This window comes from Camelus bactrianus, chromosome 15 (assembly GCF_048773025.1).
Source record: "Camelus bactrianus isolate YW-2024 breed Bactrian camel chromosome 15, ASM4877302v1, whole genome shotgun sequence".
Taxonomy (NCBI): Eukaryota; Metazoa; Chordata; class Mammalia; order Artiodactyla; family Camelidae; genus Camelus; species Camelus bactrianus.
The window spans coordinates 60478742-60497935 of record NC_133553.1 but is presented as its reverse complement, the minus strand read 5'-3'; the positions used below and the strand labels follow the sequence as shown (position 1 = coordinate 60497935).

Below are 19194 nucleotides of genomic sequence, written 5' to 3'. Positions count from 1 at the left end.
GCTCATTTAGAATCTGTGGTCAAGTGTCGTCCATGCTTCAGCTGTCATTGTGCTGAGTGGTTGGATCCTGGCTCTAAAGCAGGGGGCTTAGGGAAATATTTGCTTTATAGAAAGATACTTGGGGGTGTATAAAATAGCTAAGACTCCATCTTCCATAATAAGAAGTCCTTAAATAATATCTAAATCTGCAAATCAGGAAATAGTAGAATAACAAGATGCCATTGAAAAGATGGAGAGAAATACAAGAAGACAGAGCCACAAGAATTGCATGTGTATTTCTCTGGGGAGTGAGAACTAAGACGGGGAGAGGCGAGACTGCTATTTGAGATATGAAATGATAAACATATATATATATATTTTTTTTTTTAAGGAAAAAAGGGGAGGGAGGCATTCAAGGGAGGAGGAGGAATCAAGCAATCCTGATCAGTGACAGCAATCCTGATATCCCCCATCTGGGGGTTTAAAGAGATTAGAGAGACGCAACAGGCTGAGTTCCGTGGCTCTCGGTGCTGTGGCTGCTTTTTCCACCTAAGTGTTAGGAAGCAGTGTGTCCACCGTGGAAATAATGGCACATTAAAGGTAGGAGGAATGACGAAGAGTTAGCTGGAAATGTTTGGCTTGCCAGCTCCTTAGAATTATTGGTCTTGGAATTGGAAGGGATGTTGAGTTTATATCAGATGAGCCAACCTCCTTCCTTGTGGCAAAGAAGGATCTGCCTCGTTTTATAGACAGTCATGGATGCAGCTCAGAGTCCGATGGGTGACTCGCCAAAGATGACACGGCTGGCTCAGAGTGGAGGAGCGGTGAACGCCACCTCGTCACCTTTCCTGTTCACCACTGTCATTTTTCTCTTCCTGCACTGAATACCTACATCTATGGTATTTCAGCTGTTCTGTTTTTTATATAACTCTTTTATTCAAGAGTTGTGTTTTAGGGTTCTCCTGGACCCAAGTTGGAAAGGGGAGGAGAGGTAAGAGAATAAATTGGTGACTGATGGCACATGTGGCCTATTCAGGTGATGGCCTTGGAGCCTGAGCCAGTGTCACAGCCTGGAAGTCCCCAGAATGCAACTTGAAGCTTCGCCAGAGGAAGGCCTACCCTGCATGTGGTTTGGGTTTGTTTTTTTTTCCCCCACCTCCTAGGTTTATACTACCACCTAAGTATTGTTTCTGGATTTGGGCAGCCTGTCCCATAGGGATTCCCAATGAACCCCTCACACCTTAAGGCATCCATCCTCTGTAATGAGGTGACTTCTCTCCTGCGCACCTAGGATACTACCAACTGTGTACCGTCCATTGCAGAACTGGTTAGAGTCATTCATAGCATTTTGTGTGGGTCTGAATTCTTCCCTAGAACCCATTTGAAAAAAGCTGGTTATGTTTCAGTGTCTCGTTGCACTTTCATTCTTCAGGCAGGCAGTCCTCTCTCACGTAGGAAAATGTCTTTTACAGCATCGTCAGCTGTTAGCCATGTTTCTGCCCGGACTGGAAAACTTGGTTCTTCCTCGTGCCCTATGCATGAACCCTTGACATCCTGTTTATTACAAGCTGCATTTTATTACTTTCTGGCTGTTCAGAGCAGTTGCCCCGAATGACATCTCAAACCCCTCCCACCCACCCCAGGTGTTTTCTGAAGCATGGCTAGAGCAAGTGGTGGAAACCAAAGTACAAAGCAGCAGTTTGTTTTGTCCTAGATGAGCTTTTGAGTCTTTGCAAGTTGTGCTTATTTTCATTCTTGAGTAAGTAGGAAAAAAGTGAATTCACGGAGCTTTGTAAATATCAAGCTTTCACTTACAGAAGCAGAAGGGTGCAGAATACCACAGAATTTTCCTTTTCTTAAAGAGTGTTTTCCACCTAATCCATCCCCAGGAACACTGAAGGCTAATCTACCAGTTTTATAATAAATGGGGTTCGTTTATTGATGTTCTAAGAAAGAGGATGTTTGGAAAAGGTGAAGTGATGTGTGACCCCCTTGTGTGCAGAGTTTGGAGGCTGGGGAGAGGCCAGGACTCTAAACTTGATTCTGCCATTAATGAGCTGTGACCGTTGATCCCTTTGGACTCAAAACCTTCCCAGGATGAAATACTTCCTTTGAGTTTCTATTTGCTGGCCCAAGGGGAGGGTAAGGAATGGCACCATGGTGTGGAGCTGTCCCTAGCCCTGTGCCCTGCACTTTCTCGTACGTTAGTGAATTTGGTCCTCACAGCTGTCCATCAGGTACTTACTGACAGTCCCATTTATGCAAATAAAGTCACCGGGGCTCAGAGCGGTGAAGCGACTCATGCCCAGTTCCACACTCTGCTCACCCAGAATGCAAACTCTAAATCTGCCTGCTCCCTTTCCGAAAACTTTAAGAAAAGGAAATGCTTATTCAGTAAGTTTCAGTAAATTTTACATATGAAATATACCAGATATATACCAGATTTTCAGACTTGCCAAAGAACCACCTAAGTGGTGGGCATTTCAACAAGGGCATTGGCTTAAAACCTCAGCTGGCTCTTCAGTGGAGCTATGGGTTCTCCTCTGCCTGCTTGGGAACCCCAGTCTCATTTTAGAAGATCAATTGATCAAAAATGTTTCTGTTGTCTCTACCTGTGGAATTAAAGGGTTGGGACCGAGTGGGGCCAGGAGAGACTAAGTTAAAGAGAAAATAAGTTGAAAATGTAAATTCCTTCTGCGAAATTTAACTAGTGAAACTCATCCATGGTGGTTTATTAAGAGAAGCAAAAACGTTTTGGAGGAAGGACAGCTATGCTTTATGGTCAACACCAGGGAGCTGCTGGCTGAGACCCAGCCCGGCATGGGGTGGCAGGAAGTTCTCAGAGGACGGATGGGAGCTGCTTTATCCTCTGAAGGACAGTCATTATCAAGCTCACGTTGCATAGCAAGAGGAGGATCTTTTACTTCAATATGTGGTAACTTCAGTGGCTAAATTAAAGCAATTAAATGTCTGAGGCTCACACGAAAGCTTTGACATGGTCTCAATTTCAGGAAGCCCAAAGGCATTTTGCCAGCCCACCAACTTGTGTCCTTCTTCATTGACACATGTATCATCTCATCTTTTTGAGCTGTGGATAGCAGGATACTCCTATTTCCATTTTATTAATTCATGCGGAGTACATGTTCCAGGTTCCCTGACACCTGGTCTTGCTTACTGGCCAGTAAAAGCTAAGCTGTGGGTCTGTCAGAGCCCTTTCATGTCAAAATTTCACCTAATTTCAAATTTTAGAAACATAAAGCTTTTGTCTAACACGTAGGAATTTTTGTTGTTGTTGTTTTCACCATAAAAGAATGCCCACTGCATCTATCCCCTGGGTCCTGGACGGGATAATGTCTGAGTCTAGGACAAAGTCATCTCCCTTCTCCCACCAGCTGCCTCTTAGACCCTATGTGCCTGCTACCTGGGGCTGTAAAAGAGCATGTGCCCGGCTGACTTCCTGTCTGTTTGCCTCTTTGAAAGAGGACACCTGAAACCAGTGTAGGTCCTTAGGACACATGAGCCAGTGCTGCCTGTTCCCAAAGACCAGCTGACAAAAGAGGCGACAACTTCCTACTTACCAAAGGAAAAGGGGTTGGCCATAGACCTGTCAGTCTAATAGCTACTGAGGGGACAGGCTTGCTTTGCTCAAGAGTTAGGCAACAGCTCATCCCCAGACCACCCAAGCCGGGGAGCCTTCTGACACACGCAACCATCCGGTTTACTGTCTTCTGAAAGGCAGGAGATGCCCAGAGTTCCTTGTGATCAATCTCGTCTCCTAGCCTGAGGTTGAGAGGAACGGTATATATTTATACTTATACATAAGTGCATGTGTGTATACATGCTTTTTTAAAAAGTAAATAAAACGGGAAGCCCTTGCAACAGGAAGAATATTGAATCTTGCTTTGGTTGCACCCGCTGCTGAAATCTCTCTTGGTGGTGGGGTGCCGTAAAGATAGTACACACGGTAGTCGTTACTACTAGTTAGCCATCTTCAAAACTTGAAAGTATCGGCGTCTACAGACAGGGCAGAAATCTAGTTTATCAACCTGAACTAATCCTGTGGCTTTTTTTTTTTTTTTTTTTTTAGCTATGGTGATGCCTTATTTTTTTATTGAGGTATAGTTGCCTTACATCCTGGGGCTCTTGAATCACTTGAGCCACAGTCTTAGACAGACTCCTCTGTGACAAACATGTTGTGAGGAGGGCGGCAGAGGGGTTACACGTAGTTGTCAGAGCTCACGCAGACCCTGCAGATCACCCAGGGCCCCTCCTTATCGCACGCATGAGGACACTGAGGCCCACAGAGGTGAGAGAGCTGGCCCGCGACTTGGGCCTGGCCTGGCACTGAGGTTTTCCAGCGTCTCCGTACGGTGCTAGTTTTGCTTAACATCGCTGTATGATTCCTGGAGGATGTGGACTGGCTCCTTACGCAGTGTCTTCACTTTATTTTCTCTGCCTTATTCAGAATCTCTGGGCCTGCTGCCCTCTAGAAATGGTTGCTCAGAGCTGGCTTGGCTGCAGGAGCTGGGTGTTCACATCAGCTCATGTGCTCCTGGGGACACAGGGAAGAAAAGGGGCTCTACTTGTTTGCTTGCCTCTCTGGAGGGAGGCTTCACCCCATTTGTCTCCATCCCCAAGAGCGAGGAGAAAATTAACTGTTACCAGCCTTCTCATGATCTCACTAATGTACTTAGGGTGTCTCACTCCAGAAAGATGTCATCCAGGTGCCCCTTAATAGTTCCAAGTGTCCTTGAAGACACAGCCCTGGGCACACCTTTGCTCTCCCATGAGCACTGGTCGCCAGCTGCTGCTGTCTTTGTTCCCCACCCCAACCTCCTTTTGGAAAAACAGATTTAGCAGGAAAACCCAGAGGAGTTGAAGGGATGCACATAGTCCTGAAAAATGCATGTTTCACTTTGAAGTGTGTGACCTGACCCACCCTGGGTGCCCCCAGAAGCCCTCGGTCAGCAGCCGGGATTCCATCCCAGGATGGGTAATTTAGGCAAACTGCCTCCTTAGCTGGTCTGGCCTCTTGGTTCTTACCCTCCTCCTTGGTTCTTTCTCTCCCTCCTTGAGCATCCCTTGGTCAAAGAGGTTGGCCTTCCACATGGAAAGGCCCATCCCCGGACCCACGGCATGTGAACAGATGCATGTGCTTCTTTAAGAACTTTCAGGTGGTAAACTCAGGGTCCCTTCATAGGACAGGGAAGAACAGTCAAGCTTCCAAGAGTAAGAAATCACATTTTACACATACACCCATCCAACAGGAGGGAGCCAGCCACCCAGGTAACGTTAGACGTCAATCTTCTGGTCTCCTTTCTCCATTTAGACCAATTCCCACCCAAACCAGGCAGCAATGACCTTGGGGAAACTGGCAGCCTCAGCCCAGTGTCCTGGACTTCAGATTTTAATTTATTGTCAAGGAATCATACCATTGAAGTCAGTTATTCAAAAGAAAAGTCTGTATCACCTTTTGAAGCTCCGTGGTTTCCCTCTTATTTGTTGATAAATACTGGGGAATTATAGGCAAATCTCAGTTCCCAAAGTAAGCACAGCTCGTGTCTGCAGAGTGCAGCCATTAACAGCTTGCCCTTTTTAAAGGAGTTTATCAGATGTTCACTGATACACTTGAGCCTCTTTTTTTCCTTCTCCTGAACCTAGGTCTACGTCATCCACCCACCTAGCATGCCCTCTGCCCATCTCCCGGGCCGCTCCTTAGGGAAGCCCTGGCCTTGACCCTGCCCGTGTCCACCTGTATCTGAGCCCACATCCCACAAAGCACCCAGCCCAAACCCAAAAAAACCCTCAGGGGAGAGGGGGGTGGGTGTCTTCAGTACCAGTGCGGACTTGGGCAGGCTGATCGTGGCAATATTTTCTTATTTTATGGTTGGCAGTACCTGCTTTTTCAGTTCAGTGCCCTCTGACTCTTGCTTCCACCTCCTTACCCTTTCTTTTCTCAGCCTTCTGGTCTTCCTTATCAAAAAGTCTGTCTCAGCTCACTGCCATCTTAGAGGGCTTTAGACCCAGGCCACACAAAGATTATTACTCAAAACACGTGTTTTTAGATAACTATGGAAAAATCTGAAAATGTTGTCAAAGGCATACCCCTTAAAAAGACCAAATTTAGGCAGTTAAGAAACAGCTCCCATGCATAAGAGAGATAGGCAATGAGGATTTACTGCATAGCACAGGGAACTATATTCAATATCTTTGTAATAACCTATAATAGAAAATGATCTAGGGAGGAGGGTATAGCTCAGTGGTAGAGCACATGCCTTGCATGCATGAGGTCCTGGGTTCAATCCCCAGTACCTCCATTAAATAAATAAACCTAATTACCCGCCCCCCAAAAAAGAAAATGATCTGAAAAAATATATATGTATCTGAATCACTTTGCTGTACACCTGAAACTAATGCAACATTGTAAATCAACTATACTTAAATTTTGAAAAAAAGAAAAAAAAGATACTGTTCCAGAGGATAGAAAAAGGTGGAACACTGCCTAGCTCAGTGTACAGGACTCACATAACCTTGCTATAAACTGGGCAAGAATAGCCCAAGTAGAGAAAAACTGCAGCCCAACTCATTGAGTCTAGATGTAAAGTTTTAAAGTAAAATATTAACAAATCACATCAAATATTTGTACAATTTTTAAATTTTTTTTAATTGAAGTACAGTCAGTTACAATGTGTCAATTACTGATACAGCACAATGTCCCAGTCATGCATATACATACGTATATTTGTTTTCATACTTTTTCATTAAAGGTTATTACAGGATACTGAATATAGTTCTCTGTGCTATACAGAAGAAATTTTGTTTTTTTAATCTATTTTTATATATAGTGGCTAACATTTGCAAATCTCTAACTCCCAGATTCATCCCTTCCCACCCTCTTTCCCTAACCGTAAGATTGTTTACTAAGTCTGCAGGTCTTTGTTTTGTAGATGAGTTCATAGTGTCCTTTTCTTTTTTTTCTTCTTAGATTCCACATATGAGTGATACCATGTGGTATTTTCCTTTCTCTTTCTGTCTTACTTCACTTAGAATGACAATCTCTAGGTCCATCCATGTTGCTGCAAATGGCATTGTTTTATTCTTTTTTATGGCTGAGTAGTATTCCACTGTGTAAATATACCACAACTTCTTTATCCAGTCATCTATCAATGAACATTTAGTGTACAACAAATTTAATGAAAGATCATTAGAGTAGAAAATATCTCAGGCATGCAAAGATAGTTCATATTCGAAAAGCTTAACTGTTTGATTCAGACATTAATGAAACAAAGGTGAAAGACTAATCATCTCAATAGATACAAAAAAAACCATCTGGTTACATCCAACATCTTTTGCTGTGAAAACCCTTAGCAATCTAGAATACAAGGAAATTTTTGGAATTTTATCATCATTCCGGTTATCTGGAAACATTGTATTTAATAGAGAATCATTAGAAGTTGTCCCATTAAAGTCTGGTTCAAGGAAACAGGGCCACTATCACATCATGCTGGAAATCCTGGCAAACACTGACATTGAGACGGTCAAACCCAGAGGTAGGTTTTTTTGGAGGGTGCATTTACAAGGGGCAGTGGTTGTGCTCACTGCATCACATTGCACAGGACCTCCCCCAAGTAGCCGGCTCCCAGGTGGCAACAGCCGTGTCTGGCCTTGTTCACAGTGAGTGGCATCAAAGGCTGGCTCTGACTCCTCTCTGACTCTGGGACACCTGCCGCCGAAGCCACCCCACTAAGGAGCCTGAGGTCCCCAGGCGTGGAGGACTTCTGGTTGTGTTCTTCTTGAGCTCAAACCTGCAGCAGTTCCAAGGTGCCCACCCTCCACCCCCCCAGTAAGGCAAGTTGAAAACGCAGCCAGTTTTCCAGGTTGAAGATGAGGCTGTCAGATTGGTAGGCTGGTGCGTGTCATTAGCTTGTGCACACAAGTAACACAGCCACGTTCTAGAATCTTGCTTGTTGATGTACGTATGTGCACAGCTTAGTGGGCTGCTTTTCTCATGAGCAGTTAGGGGGCACCAGTTCAGAGGGGCATGTGGTGAAAGGAGGTTTTTCCCCTCGCCTCTCTCGGAGATGCCCTGATAGCACATCCCTTTTGTTGGTAGGTCACTCACCACTTGGCAGGATTTGTTAGATAGCAGAGATCTGAGATGATCCTTGGCTTCTGATGGATTTTCTCCTATGGGCCCTTCTTCCCAGGGTCCGGGCAAACCCAGAGCAGTGAGGTGCGGGAGGCTGGGGGCTGGGCTGGGACATCCCAAGGGAGGTGGTGAACTGTGGGCGCACCTCAGTCCTTTGGCCTCCCTGCTCCTCTGTACAGATTTGTCATCAGATCAGGAGATGTCGAAAGGTCTTTCTCAGTCTCACATTCTCTAAATTGTCCAAAAATTGTCCAGGAAGTTTTGCACTTGACTCTGCAGTGGGAAGAGGCTGGTCTGGCTCAGGGAGGAAGGATGGGAGTGTCAGAAGGTGGCATTTGATTGGCTGAGGATTACCAGGAATACCAGGCGTGCCTCATTTCCCAGAATGATGTTCCATACACTGTTAACCTGAACATAGATAGGTCCCAGAAAACAGGGTGGATTCGGGTGAACAGATGACTAACACACAGGTGGCCACAATGTGTTAACTGGGTCTCTGAGACCCAAATGCACAGTGCATATAACAGTGTCCAATCCCAGGGTAGCTTCTAACCTAAGATGTGACTGTCACTTGGGTGTTGGATAAGAGTTTAACCCTTGAGATTTGAATCACACCGAAGAGCCCTTATCTACTCATGTGGAAAGTATTTATTGAGATCTGTAGAAACCTTTGTGTTATGAGATACCATCCCCTCATCTCCAGGGACTGTATACATCAGGGTGCACCTTCTTACTTGGAAAAGTTGTACTTGGGTTAATTTCACCAAGATTAACACAGAGCAGACACGGGCGTGGGCTCTCCCGGGCTTGAGAAGCAGTGGTGTTGTGCATGGAGATCCCACTGGGCTTGGTGGGCAGGGGCCACCTCCCACGGTGGGCAGGGTCCTGCATTTCTCGGAGTCTCCGTTTTCCTGTCTGATATGGACGTGATATTTTACCTGCAGTCGTGTTCGCATTTAGCCAGGGCCTGGCACATCATAAGCCCTCACATAACATAAGACTGTTAAGGGTTGTTTGCTTTGTTGTGCTGTCGACCTACAACCACACATGTGTTAAAAGAGGGAGGCAGTACCTCCAAAGACATAAGGAAAAGGTCGGTGAGAGCTGGAGGACAGGGCAGAGTTTGGAAGAAAGGAAAAAGTCTTGTGTATCTATTTGGTCTTTTTTAGTTACTGGGATTTGAGGGGTAAATAGCGACTCTTTCCTATCTGAGCTCCGTACCAACTGAGAAAAAAATGATGGGAGACCCTTCATTACTGATGATATTAGTCCTGGCTTACATCTGTGGGAAATGGGCATCCCAGGGCTGGACCCCAGGATTGGACAGATCTGCCCCACCAGGCACATGAGCGCTGGGTCTCCACACCCTCCCCACATTGCGGTGGGCCCTCCACCTCCAAGTGGACCACACTGTCCCAAGAATGATTGCCGGCACGTGCTATTTGCCGATCGAGTGGCTCCCAAGAAGCAGAGAAGGAATGAAGCAGGCTCTGGATGCCCAACTGCACTCCGCCTGCTGTGGAAAGGAGTAAGCAAGGCAAAGGCAAGGCCAGGGCTGTGATGCTGGTGGAGGTGGAACGGCTGCCACAGAGAAGGAATCGGGAGTGAGGGAAAAGTTCACCCCAGGGACGAACCCAACGCATTCTGGGTTAAGTTACCAAAGGGAATTGGCTTGTATCATTGGGACATCTTAGGGTGAGTGATGATTCAGGCTTGGCTGGATCCAGAAGCTCAAATGGTGTCTGTGGGGACCTTCTTCCCTTGGTTTTGCTTTACTTTATCCTCGGGCAGTTTCTTTCCCTGCACCCTCACTAGGATTCCAGGCTTAGGGGGGGCCCTTAGATCTTAACTTCAGAGACAGAGACAGCATCTTTTCTGACCTCTCCATCCAAAGTCTCTCTGTATTGCCTCAGATAGGACTGTGTGTGTTCATATCTGAATTAGTCACTATGGATTGTGGGACTGGAAACAGGCTTCAGCCCACATCACGTGGACCAAAATTAAAGAAAAATCCAGGAGGGTTGGCTTTCCAGAGGCATACTACACCTGTCCACCAAGCTTTAAAAAATCAACAGTGGTTGTGCTGCATAATGGAAATATGGGTATCTTTTCTTTTTCCTGAATGCTTGCAATCCCATTTTTCTGAGCATTTATTACTTTATAAATGGGGAAGAGGTAAAAATAACTTTCTTAAGTCTATTTGATCCTTGCTTTGCCCCCAAAAGGATCTATGAGAGTAACAAAAAACAGTAAAATAAAAGGAGAGAAATCTGCAAATGAGATAATGGGAATATAAGAGTGAGGAGCAACAGCCAAGGAGGAGTTTGTAGTTATTTACCAGAATAGGACACCTAGATTTCAAGGAAACCATTTCATTTATCTGGGGAAAAAAAAGAAGAAAAAAGGGTGCATCACTGTAAGGAAATGGAAGTTACTGAGTAATGGGGTTTCTGAGGTGCCCTGGTTTTAAAGGTTGGTGCCAGCTGCATCTTACAAAGCTCTTGAATGAGCTTGTGGCTCCTGGGATCACTTGGGAACACAAAGCACCTAGGTGGTAGGTATATTGGAAGGCGATCAGGCCCGTGCTTTGCGCACAGCCACAGTACATCCTGATATCTGACCACCTTCCAAAGATACCCTCACAGAGGCTCCAAACTGAACTCGTCGCCTCTTCTGGGAAAACAGATCTGTGCTCACCCCCAGAGATGGTGGCCTTCGTCCCTCTCTGCAAGCGTCCATCTTACTTCCAGTTTAAAGTGACCCCCCACGCTTGCCTCCAAGCTGAAGATTACAAAATTTCTTCCTAGAAAGCCAGGACCCATAATACCTCTGACGCATCCTTATCTCTGAGACTTTCCCAGGCTGGGATTAGACCCACAGAGAAACATATGGCTTTGATTTCTGCTTGTTTGCCTCTCCTGTGCTCACTCGAGGACCTCGCAGCCAGGGCCACAAACAGGTGACCATTCTTGATCAAACTGGAACGCACCAGCGGGAGGCCTGGTGCAGTGAGCCCTTCCTCAGCGCCGGTCGCTGCTCCCACATTTGAGAAAACAAACCCACCTTTCCAGGGTCTGGTGGCTGGGTTTCTCTGCCCGTCATGTTTAGACAATCTGGCCCTTCAGGGGTCCTCTGCCTCCCACAGCCAGGATAAACTCGAGATTTCAGGAAGTCCAGCAAGACGCCACAAGTCAGGGTAGACAGTGTGTTAGGGTTTTTGTTTTTGTTTTTTTAAATTAACTTCTTGGTTACCTCCTCCTATGCAGACAGCTACAGACAGTTCTTCTAATTCGTCTCAGAAGAGGGAACAACCTACTCGGACAATCTCCTCGCCCACATCCTGTGAGCACCGGAGGATTTATACCCTGGGCCACCTCCACGACCCATACCCCACGGACCACTATCACCTCGAACAGGTGAGCGGCAGGCTCGTTCGTCGGAGGTCACGGGGTGGATGGCTCCCGATTCTGGAACGGCCTCCTTCCCCTCCTGTGTGGCCACATGCCCGAGCCTGGGCTGCTTCTGGGCTCCTGCTTTGCAGTCCACACCGCCATTCTGGAGGGGTGGGGGCGGCTCACCCTTACTCAGTTTTCTGTGCATTTTCAGACACATTGCCAAACCCTTTATGTGCCTTATCTCCTCTTACCCTCACAAATTACCGATAAGGCAGGTCCTCGGCATCCCCAGTTTATAGATGAGGAAGTTGAGGCTGAGAGAGAGAGAGAGACCCTAGTGAAACAAGATTGAAATACAGGGCTCTGCTCACCTAGGACACTGCTGCCTCCAACATTCCTCTGTCAACGGCCTCCTGGCTTTGTGTGAAAGCACAGGGCTGCGTTCAAGACTGCAGAATACTGTACACTTGGGGTAGGGAGAGTGTAGCTCAGTGGTAAAGCGCCTGCTTAGCATGCACAAGCTCCTGGGTTCAATCCCCAGTACCTCCGTTAAAAAATAATTTTAAAAATAATAAGTAAATAAATCTAATTACTACCCCCCTTCAAAAAAAGAATACTGTACACTTGACTCAAGCCCCCTGGCATTGCCAGCTGCAGACCCAGGCTGGCTCAGGGCGCTTTAGCTATAGCTGGAATTCAGGAATTCAGCAAATATTTACCAAGCAGCTGTTTTTTGGAGCAGGTTCCTAAACTGTGGGCGATGTGGCCGCCACTCTACTTTGATGAGAGAAAAAGCATGAGGCACTGAGGTTTTTTAAAACATAAAGCTAGGTTTATATGACTCTTTTTTTCAAAATCATTTTACTGTGTATTTCCTAATATTTTGGCATCAAAATCACATTATGATAGCAGTGGATGGGACTTGACTTTTTGACTCTCCGTACTTTGTAAAATAAATTATTAGCAGAGTCTGTGTCAGCTCCCAAGATTTCTTTGCAAATACTGTAGGACTGTGATTTTCCAAAGTTGGGGAAACTCTGACATCAAGAATCTGACAGGAATTAGGGCAAAGCCTGTGAGACTTGGCCCCTGCCAGCAAGGAGCTCACAGTCTGATGGGAAGTGGTGGGTAAATCTAATTACCATGTGATAAATTCTGTGACAATATTATAATGACAATCCTGGCAACAGGTATCAAGTGTATTCTGTGTGACAGGCCCTGTGCTGACACCGGATGGATTCTCTCTCTTCATTCTCACAATAGCCCTGTGTGGTTTGATAGTCAGGGAAACCAAGTCTGAGGCTTAGTGACTTCCATACTCAGAGCCATGCTCCTCACCCCTTAAAAAGCCTTCATACTCAAAGGCTTCGAAGGCAGAAAATCATTGTCTGCCACAACTGGGATGCCCTGTGCAAGGCAGGCTTACCTGTATCCATTCGGTAACTATTTATTCAAGCGCCTGCTGCTCTGGACAAGGCACTGATGCCAACTCTAGCAGGACCACCTGCAGAGATGACTGTTTCACTCTAAGGGAGAATACAGGTTGGATTTGGAGGCTACAGGGTATGGCTCTGGGTCGGGCCCTCCCAGGCTCAGATTCCAGCTCTGCCACGCACTACCTGTGAGATCCTGGCAGGATTCGAGCCCAGGCAGTCAGCCTCTAGAACCTTTTCATGTCCCAGCATCTTATCCTCCCAACCAGATTATAAGGTACTTGTGAGCCTTATAGTTTCTGGTATCCCCTTTTGCCTTTTTGAACACAACCCATAGAGAGACATGCATTTTATATTACGGCCCAGTGTACATGTTACATACACAAAGATAATGAAATGTACTTACCTTGTAACATGCAGTGCAGTCCAGTGTTCCTCTGTTTCACTGGGAAAAAAAAGAAAAAAAGCCAGTTACAAAACAGTGCGTACTGTGCGAAAACAGGTGATACTAACCTGTTAGACATCAGGCTAGCGGCCACCATCACCTCAGGGGTGGGAGGTCACTGAAGGGCAGTGAGGGTGTCCTAGGGAGGACTCGAGTTCTGCTCTTTTATCTGGGCATGTTCAGCTTCTGAAAATTCAAACTTTATTCTCAGAGTGTGTACACGTTCCTGCATATATGGCAGTACGTCAGCAAAAAGAGGGGAAATGCTGGTCTCGACCCATCAAATTGATTTCCTGACCCGGGAAGGGATTGAAACTCATAATTTGAAGTATGTCTGACCCACAAGCTATGCAGTAATTACAGGATGGGTCAGTCGTAAAGCCAATAATTTGTAATATACAACTATAAATGGAGTATAACCTTAAAAAATCATGAATCACTATATTGTACACCTGTAACTTATATTGCACATCAACTATACTTCAAAGAAAAAAAAAACGGGAAAAAAAAGAAATGGTTTTGTAAAGGTGAAACATGCATACTGGAGGTTTTGGTTTTTTGGTGGGGAGGGGTTTAGCCACTGCTATAAAATAACATCTCCTTTTCCTGGGGCAGCCGATACCAAGGCCCTACCGCCAGGTGAGCTTCCCGGACGACGACGAGGAGATTGTGCGCATCAACCCCAGGGAGAAGATCTGGATGACGGGCTATGAGGACTACCGGCACGCGCCGGTGAGGGGCAAATACCTGGACCCCTCGGAGGACGCGGACTCCTACGTGCGCTTCGCCAAGGGCGAGGTCCCCAAGCACGACTACAACTACCCCTACGTGGACTCCTCAGACTTTGGCCTCGGCGAGGACCCCAAAGGGCGCGGGGGCAGCGTGATCAAGACGCAGCCCTCCCGGGGCAAGTCCCGGCGGCGGAAGGAGGACGGCGAGCGCTCCCGGTGCGAGTACTGCCGGGACATGTTCAACCACGAGGAGAACCGGAGGGGCCACTGTCAGGACGCGCCCGACTCCGTGAGAACTTGCATCCGCCGGGTGAGCTGTATGTGGTGTGCGGACAGCATGCTCTATCACTGTATGTCGGACCCCGAGGGAGACTATACAGACCCGTGCTCGTGCGATACTAGCGACGAGAAGTTTTGCCTCCGGTGGATGGCTCTTATTGCCTTGTCTTTCTTGGCCCCCTGTATGTGCTGTTACCTGCCCCTGCGGGCCTGCTACCACTGCGGAGTGATGTGCAGGTGCTGCGGGGGGAAGCACAAAGCGGCTGTGTGACTCGGTTTCCCTCCCTCGCCCTCCTCCATCCACAGCCCCAAGGGAACTTGTCTCCTCCATCCTCTCATCGTCTCCCCCGCTCCCGGGTACCTGAGGCGCCGCTCCGGCCCGGGGAACCTGCCCGGTGGACTCTGCACCCCCGGCCACCCACTCCGCATCAGCCACACCCACCCACGCTCGCACGCACAGTGTTCTAAGGAAGGGAACCTCCGCGCAGACGCTGATGTGTTATTAACGATCTGTAACCAAGCTTACTGTCTCATGCTTTGTGCTGATTTCATATCCTTCCTGCCCACCTCTTCCAGTTCAAAGGTGCCTGCAGTGGGTACTGCTGATTTTTGGTGGGTTTTTGTTGGTTTTTCCAAGAGCACCGAAGGCCATCTTTTCTCTTGGTTCAGCTTGTCTGTTGCTCACGAGCTTGCTTCCTCGGGTTCCTGTGGAAATGGGATGTCAGATGATGAAACCCTACCAGACGTATTTTAACCTGCAGTCAGTTATTCTGTACAGGAGGTGAGCTAGTTAACAAACTTCTACCACAAAGCAAGATCGCTTTAACTTTTCGAAACCAAACTTCCCATGTAAGCTGCAGTTTCTATCTTGAGCCCATCCTTCATCTTCTGTCACCACCCCCACCCCCCAAAAAAATCCGTCATTCACTGATGCAAAACATTCACTTGTAAAATGACTGAGAATTGAGCCTTAACTTCAGATTAACTTGTGAGAATCAGGAAAATTCTTTAAACTGCATTGCATCCTCTCGGACCAGGGCTAGAAGGGGGATTTCAGGTTTCTCTGAGCCTCCCCAGTTACCCCTAACGTAGAACTTTTTAAAATTGTGTCGCCACCACTTGTAAAAATTTAGCAATATTAGAAGACAATGCAAATGATGTAAGAAATTTTGCTCATGGTTTTGCAAACCAAATCGTCTATTCAAACACAAACTGGTGTTCTCCAAACCCGGACCAGTTGAGAAACAGTGAGGTTGTGGTAAATAACACTATAGGAACTTTCCCCCCCAGTGGCTATTTTTCTATTAATTGGGGGAAATTTTAAATGTCATCAATTTGAAGAGTGGTGGGTTGCATTTTGTTCATGGGTTTGTGTTCTTGTCTTCATTTTGGACTCAATCTCACGTCATCAAATTCTTCATTTATACTTGGGAAAAAACAAGGCCATATGTAGAAACCCTTCCAAAGCCTAAGTGTCTTTCTCCTGCAACTCCAAACCCAGACTTACCACTTCGGGTGCACAGATGGTTAGGTCCGCAGGCTGGGTCTACCTGGCACCTTGCCACATGGGAGGCCTCTAATTAGCTGGAAAATAGTATTTTTCTAATATATTGCAAGGAATAGCCAAATCTTACTGCAGAAAGAAAAGTGGAGAGTGGTTACCTGTATCTAGCATAGTACAATCAGAACGTCGTGGAGACCCTAGGGGACAGGCTTGTCAACGCTGGCGGATCTACCTGCAATGATCTTCCTGCCATGATCTTCCTGTGGTAATTGCCAGCTCAGGGCACGGCCCGATCCCTCTCTCCCCACCGCCCCATCCCTTCTCTGTTGCACACAGGACATCAGTCTTCAAGGAAAGGGACTGTTTTCTTTTTCCAGGCTGCCAGTCGTGTTGGGACAGTGCTAGCCACGCTTACCTTCATGGGAATGCTTTCAGCTTGCCTGAGAGCACATAGCATTTCTTTATCAGATCATCCATGTAAATACCCAGTGTGCTTACGAGTTCCGTTGTAGATGTTTTCATTTGTTGGAGTGGCTGGCTTGGGCCTGCCTTCTGGTTTGGGACAAGAGCAGCGAGCTGTCAATCTGGTGATGTAAGAAGAGAGCCGCTTCCCAGCCTGGAGAACATCTAGAAAACCTTCAAGCAGCCTCCAGACATTGTTGAGAGACCATCTTCTCCCCAGACCTGAGGCGTTTCCTCAGGCCCTTTCTCAAGGTCTCCTCTCTACAAAGCACAACACTAATGTATGTTTTGTTCGACCGCAGCTCAAGTGCCCCTATTTATTTCAGTAAGAAGACACATACCCCGGCCGCTTTTTGTTTGTCACCGCTAGTTAGTCGTTACTGTTTCTAACTTCCTTTCCCCCTTGTCCTCTTCCACCCCTTTGAAGAGTTAACGCTAATGAGTCTTACTCCGCGTATCCTTTTTGGTTTGTGAAGAAGGCAGCGGTTAAGGGCACAAGGATAGCCCAGCCATGGGGACATTTATGTAAATACGTCTCTCTAATTGCCACACTGCAGCTGAACAGCGTGCAGTGTTTTCCCAGTCAGCTTTGCCATACTGACGTCAATCATCTGAGAGAAATTATTCAGATTTTATTTTTGTATCTGTGGTAACAAAACATTAACCAAAAGATTTTCTGTTTGGAAGCTTCCCCCACCGACCCCCACCCCCGCCCCCTCCACCAAGCTGTTTGCTCACATTAACAAATTAAAGTGCCTGAAGCATAATTCATTCTTTACCTGTATACTAAAAACCCCGTTGTATTGATTTTTTTATAATAAGCCTTTTTACCTCTGTGTAAAAAATATATATACAAGTGTATGATGTACATTTTAGTTCTTAACTTTTTTTTATGGTTTCTAATATGTATGACCAATGTAGCCATTGCTTTAAAATGTACCGTGTAAATACAAACACATCCTATCTGATGGCTGGCTGCGGGCTCTTTGTCCAGCTGGAGACGGGGTGGCGGGTGAGCCCCTGCGGACGTGGAAGTTCTCGCACACAGGATGGGAAGGGGTTTCCTCTGGAGAAGGATGTGTGGACACCGGCCTGTTTTTGTGAGGCCCTTCCCGCCCGTGGTTATGTCATATTCCCCGGGGGAGGCTGCCGCTCCTTGGGCTCGGATGCCTCAAGTGAAAAGAATGCTGCATGTCGCCGCCCGGGGAACACCCCCTCTTCCGCGGCCTGGCTTCCCCCACACGTGCTCCTCAGAGGGAACAGCTGTACTTCCTCTCAGTTGTTTTCCACTGGTTCCTGCTGAACCTTTCGTGTGTGTGTGCGCGCGCGCGCGTGTGCGTGGAATTCGGAAGACAGTTTCTCACAGAACATAGTTAAAACCGCAAGATCCTTGGTCTCAGAGCGGTTCGATTGCAGTGGTATTTGGCCCACTTTCAGTTCCTAATGGGCTCTTCGGATGTTCAAAAGTTACAGGGACAATCTCCTGGAGGAAGGAAAGTGTAGGGTCTTGTGGGGTCTTCTAAGGGTTCACAGAGAAAGTTCCAGCGCCTTCTCTAGAGAAACAAGTGGGGGCCTTAAAAAGAGAGATGTAGAGGGTCCCCTCCAGCCTAGTCTCAACTCTTCCCAAAAGTCCACTTTTCCAAGCTACCGACAAAGGTGAAAAGCAACAGGAGATGCTAGAAATTAGAGCGTCTTAGGAGAGAAACTAACCATGAAGATTGGTAATTAAGAGATTATCAGAAGGAGGGATAGATGAGTTTTGGAATTAGCAGATACACACCACTGTATACAAAATAAACAAGATCCTACAGTATAGCACAGGGAACTATATTCAATATCTTGTAATAACCTATAATGAAAAAGAATATATGCATAACCGAATCACTATGCTGTCCACCAGACACTAACACCACATTGTAAATCAACTATACTTGAATTAAAAAAAAAAAAACATGCCCATTGATAGTTCAGAAAAAAGATTGTTAGAGTCATGAAAGCTCTTTCATTAGCGTAGGAGGGGCACAAGCCAGATTATAGTGGGGTGAAGAGTCACCATGGAAGAAATAAAAACATCAAATGTAAAACACGTTTTCAAGAAGTTTGATGGAATCAAGCGATTGATCTGAGGGAGAATTGAAGTAAAAATTTATCTGCCAAGATAATATATGCATTTACTTATTATGACCATTAATCCTGAATAAATTGCTCTGATTTTTTTAAAAATGAGAGGAGAACTTGAAAGGCACCTCCAGAGCTGCAGGGGGCAGGAGCCCTCAGGTCTTACCTGACCCTCATCCCCCTGCGAGGCATGTCCCTCCCATCATCCTGCCTAGGGTTGAGGAACTGAGGCTTAGAAAGCATCGGTTACTAAGGTAACCCACAGTCACGTGAGGCAAGGACCAAACCAGGAAACTGCACAGCCCAGGTCCTTTCCCAGACTCACTGGTAGCTCTGCTCACCTTCTCCCTCTTTGTGGGCTTGAAAAGTGGGCACCAAGCAAGAGCCTCGCCCAGTGCTCCCTGCTCTCTCGGGCCCATGGGGCTACCTCAGGATGAACTTGTCATCTGGTGCTCTGCGTGCTCAGCCAGGAGCTGGGCTCACTACATCCATCATCTTTAACCCTCTGCAGAGTAGAGGGTTCACTTCCACTTTACAGGTGAGGAAGCAGGCGTAGAGCAACCACATTAATTCGGTCGCTGGACAGTCTTCTGCCATTACTACCATCAGTCCTCGGGCAAGTGATGTCACTGTTCTGAGCCTCAGTTTCCCCAGGTAGGACAAGTGGGATAACACCCACCCTCAGCATGCCACCAGGTT

The 19194-nt window shown here is 46.7% G+C and overlaps 1 protein-coding gene and 1 non-coding gene across 5 annotated transcripts in view; both read left to right on the top strand.

Moving 5' to 3' along the window:
* Positions 1–17345, top strand: part of SPRED2 (sprouty related EVH1 domain containing 2) — a 112790-nt gene extending 95445 nt beyond the window's left edge. For all 4 annotated transcript variants that reach the window (XM_074341243.1, XM_074341240.1, XM_010963771.3 and 1 more), the window contains 2 exons: positions 11395–11544; positions 14017–17345. In XM_074341243.1, the coding sequence (XP_074197344.1) occupies positions 11395–11544; positions 14017–14682 (816 nt within the window). In that variant the 3' untranslated portion in view covers positions 14683–17345. The remainder of the gene's footprint in view (positions 1–11394; positions 11545–14016) is intronic.
* TRNAA-UGC (transfer RNA alanine (anticodon UGC)) lies at positions 6224–6296 on the top strand. Its single transcript has one exon. It is a non-coding gene; the product is annotated as a tRNA-Ala (tRNA).
* Positions 17346–19194: the final 1849 nt, after the last annotated feature.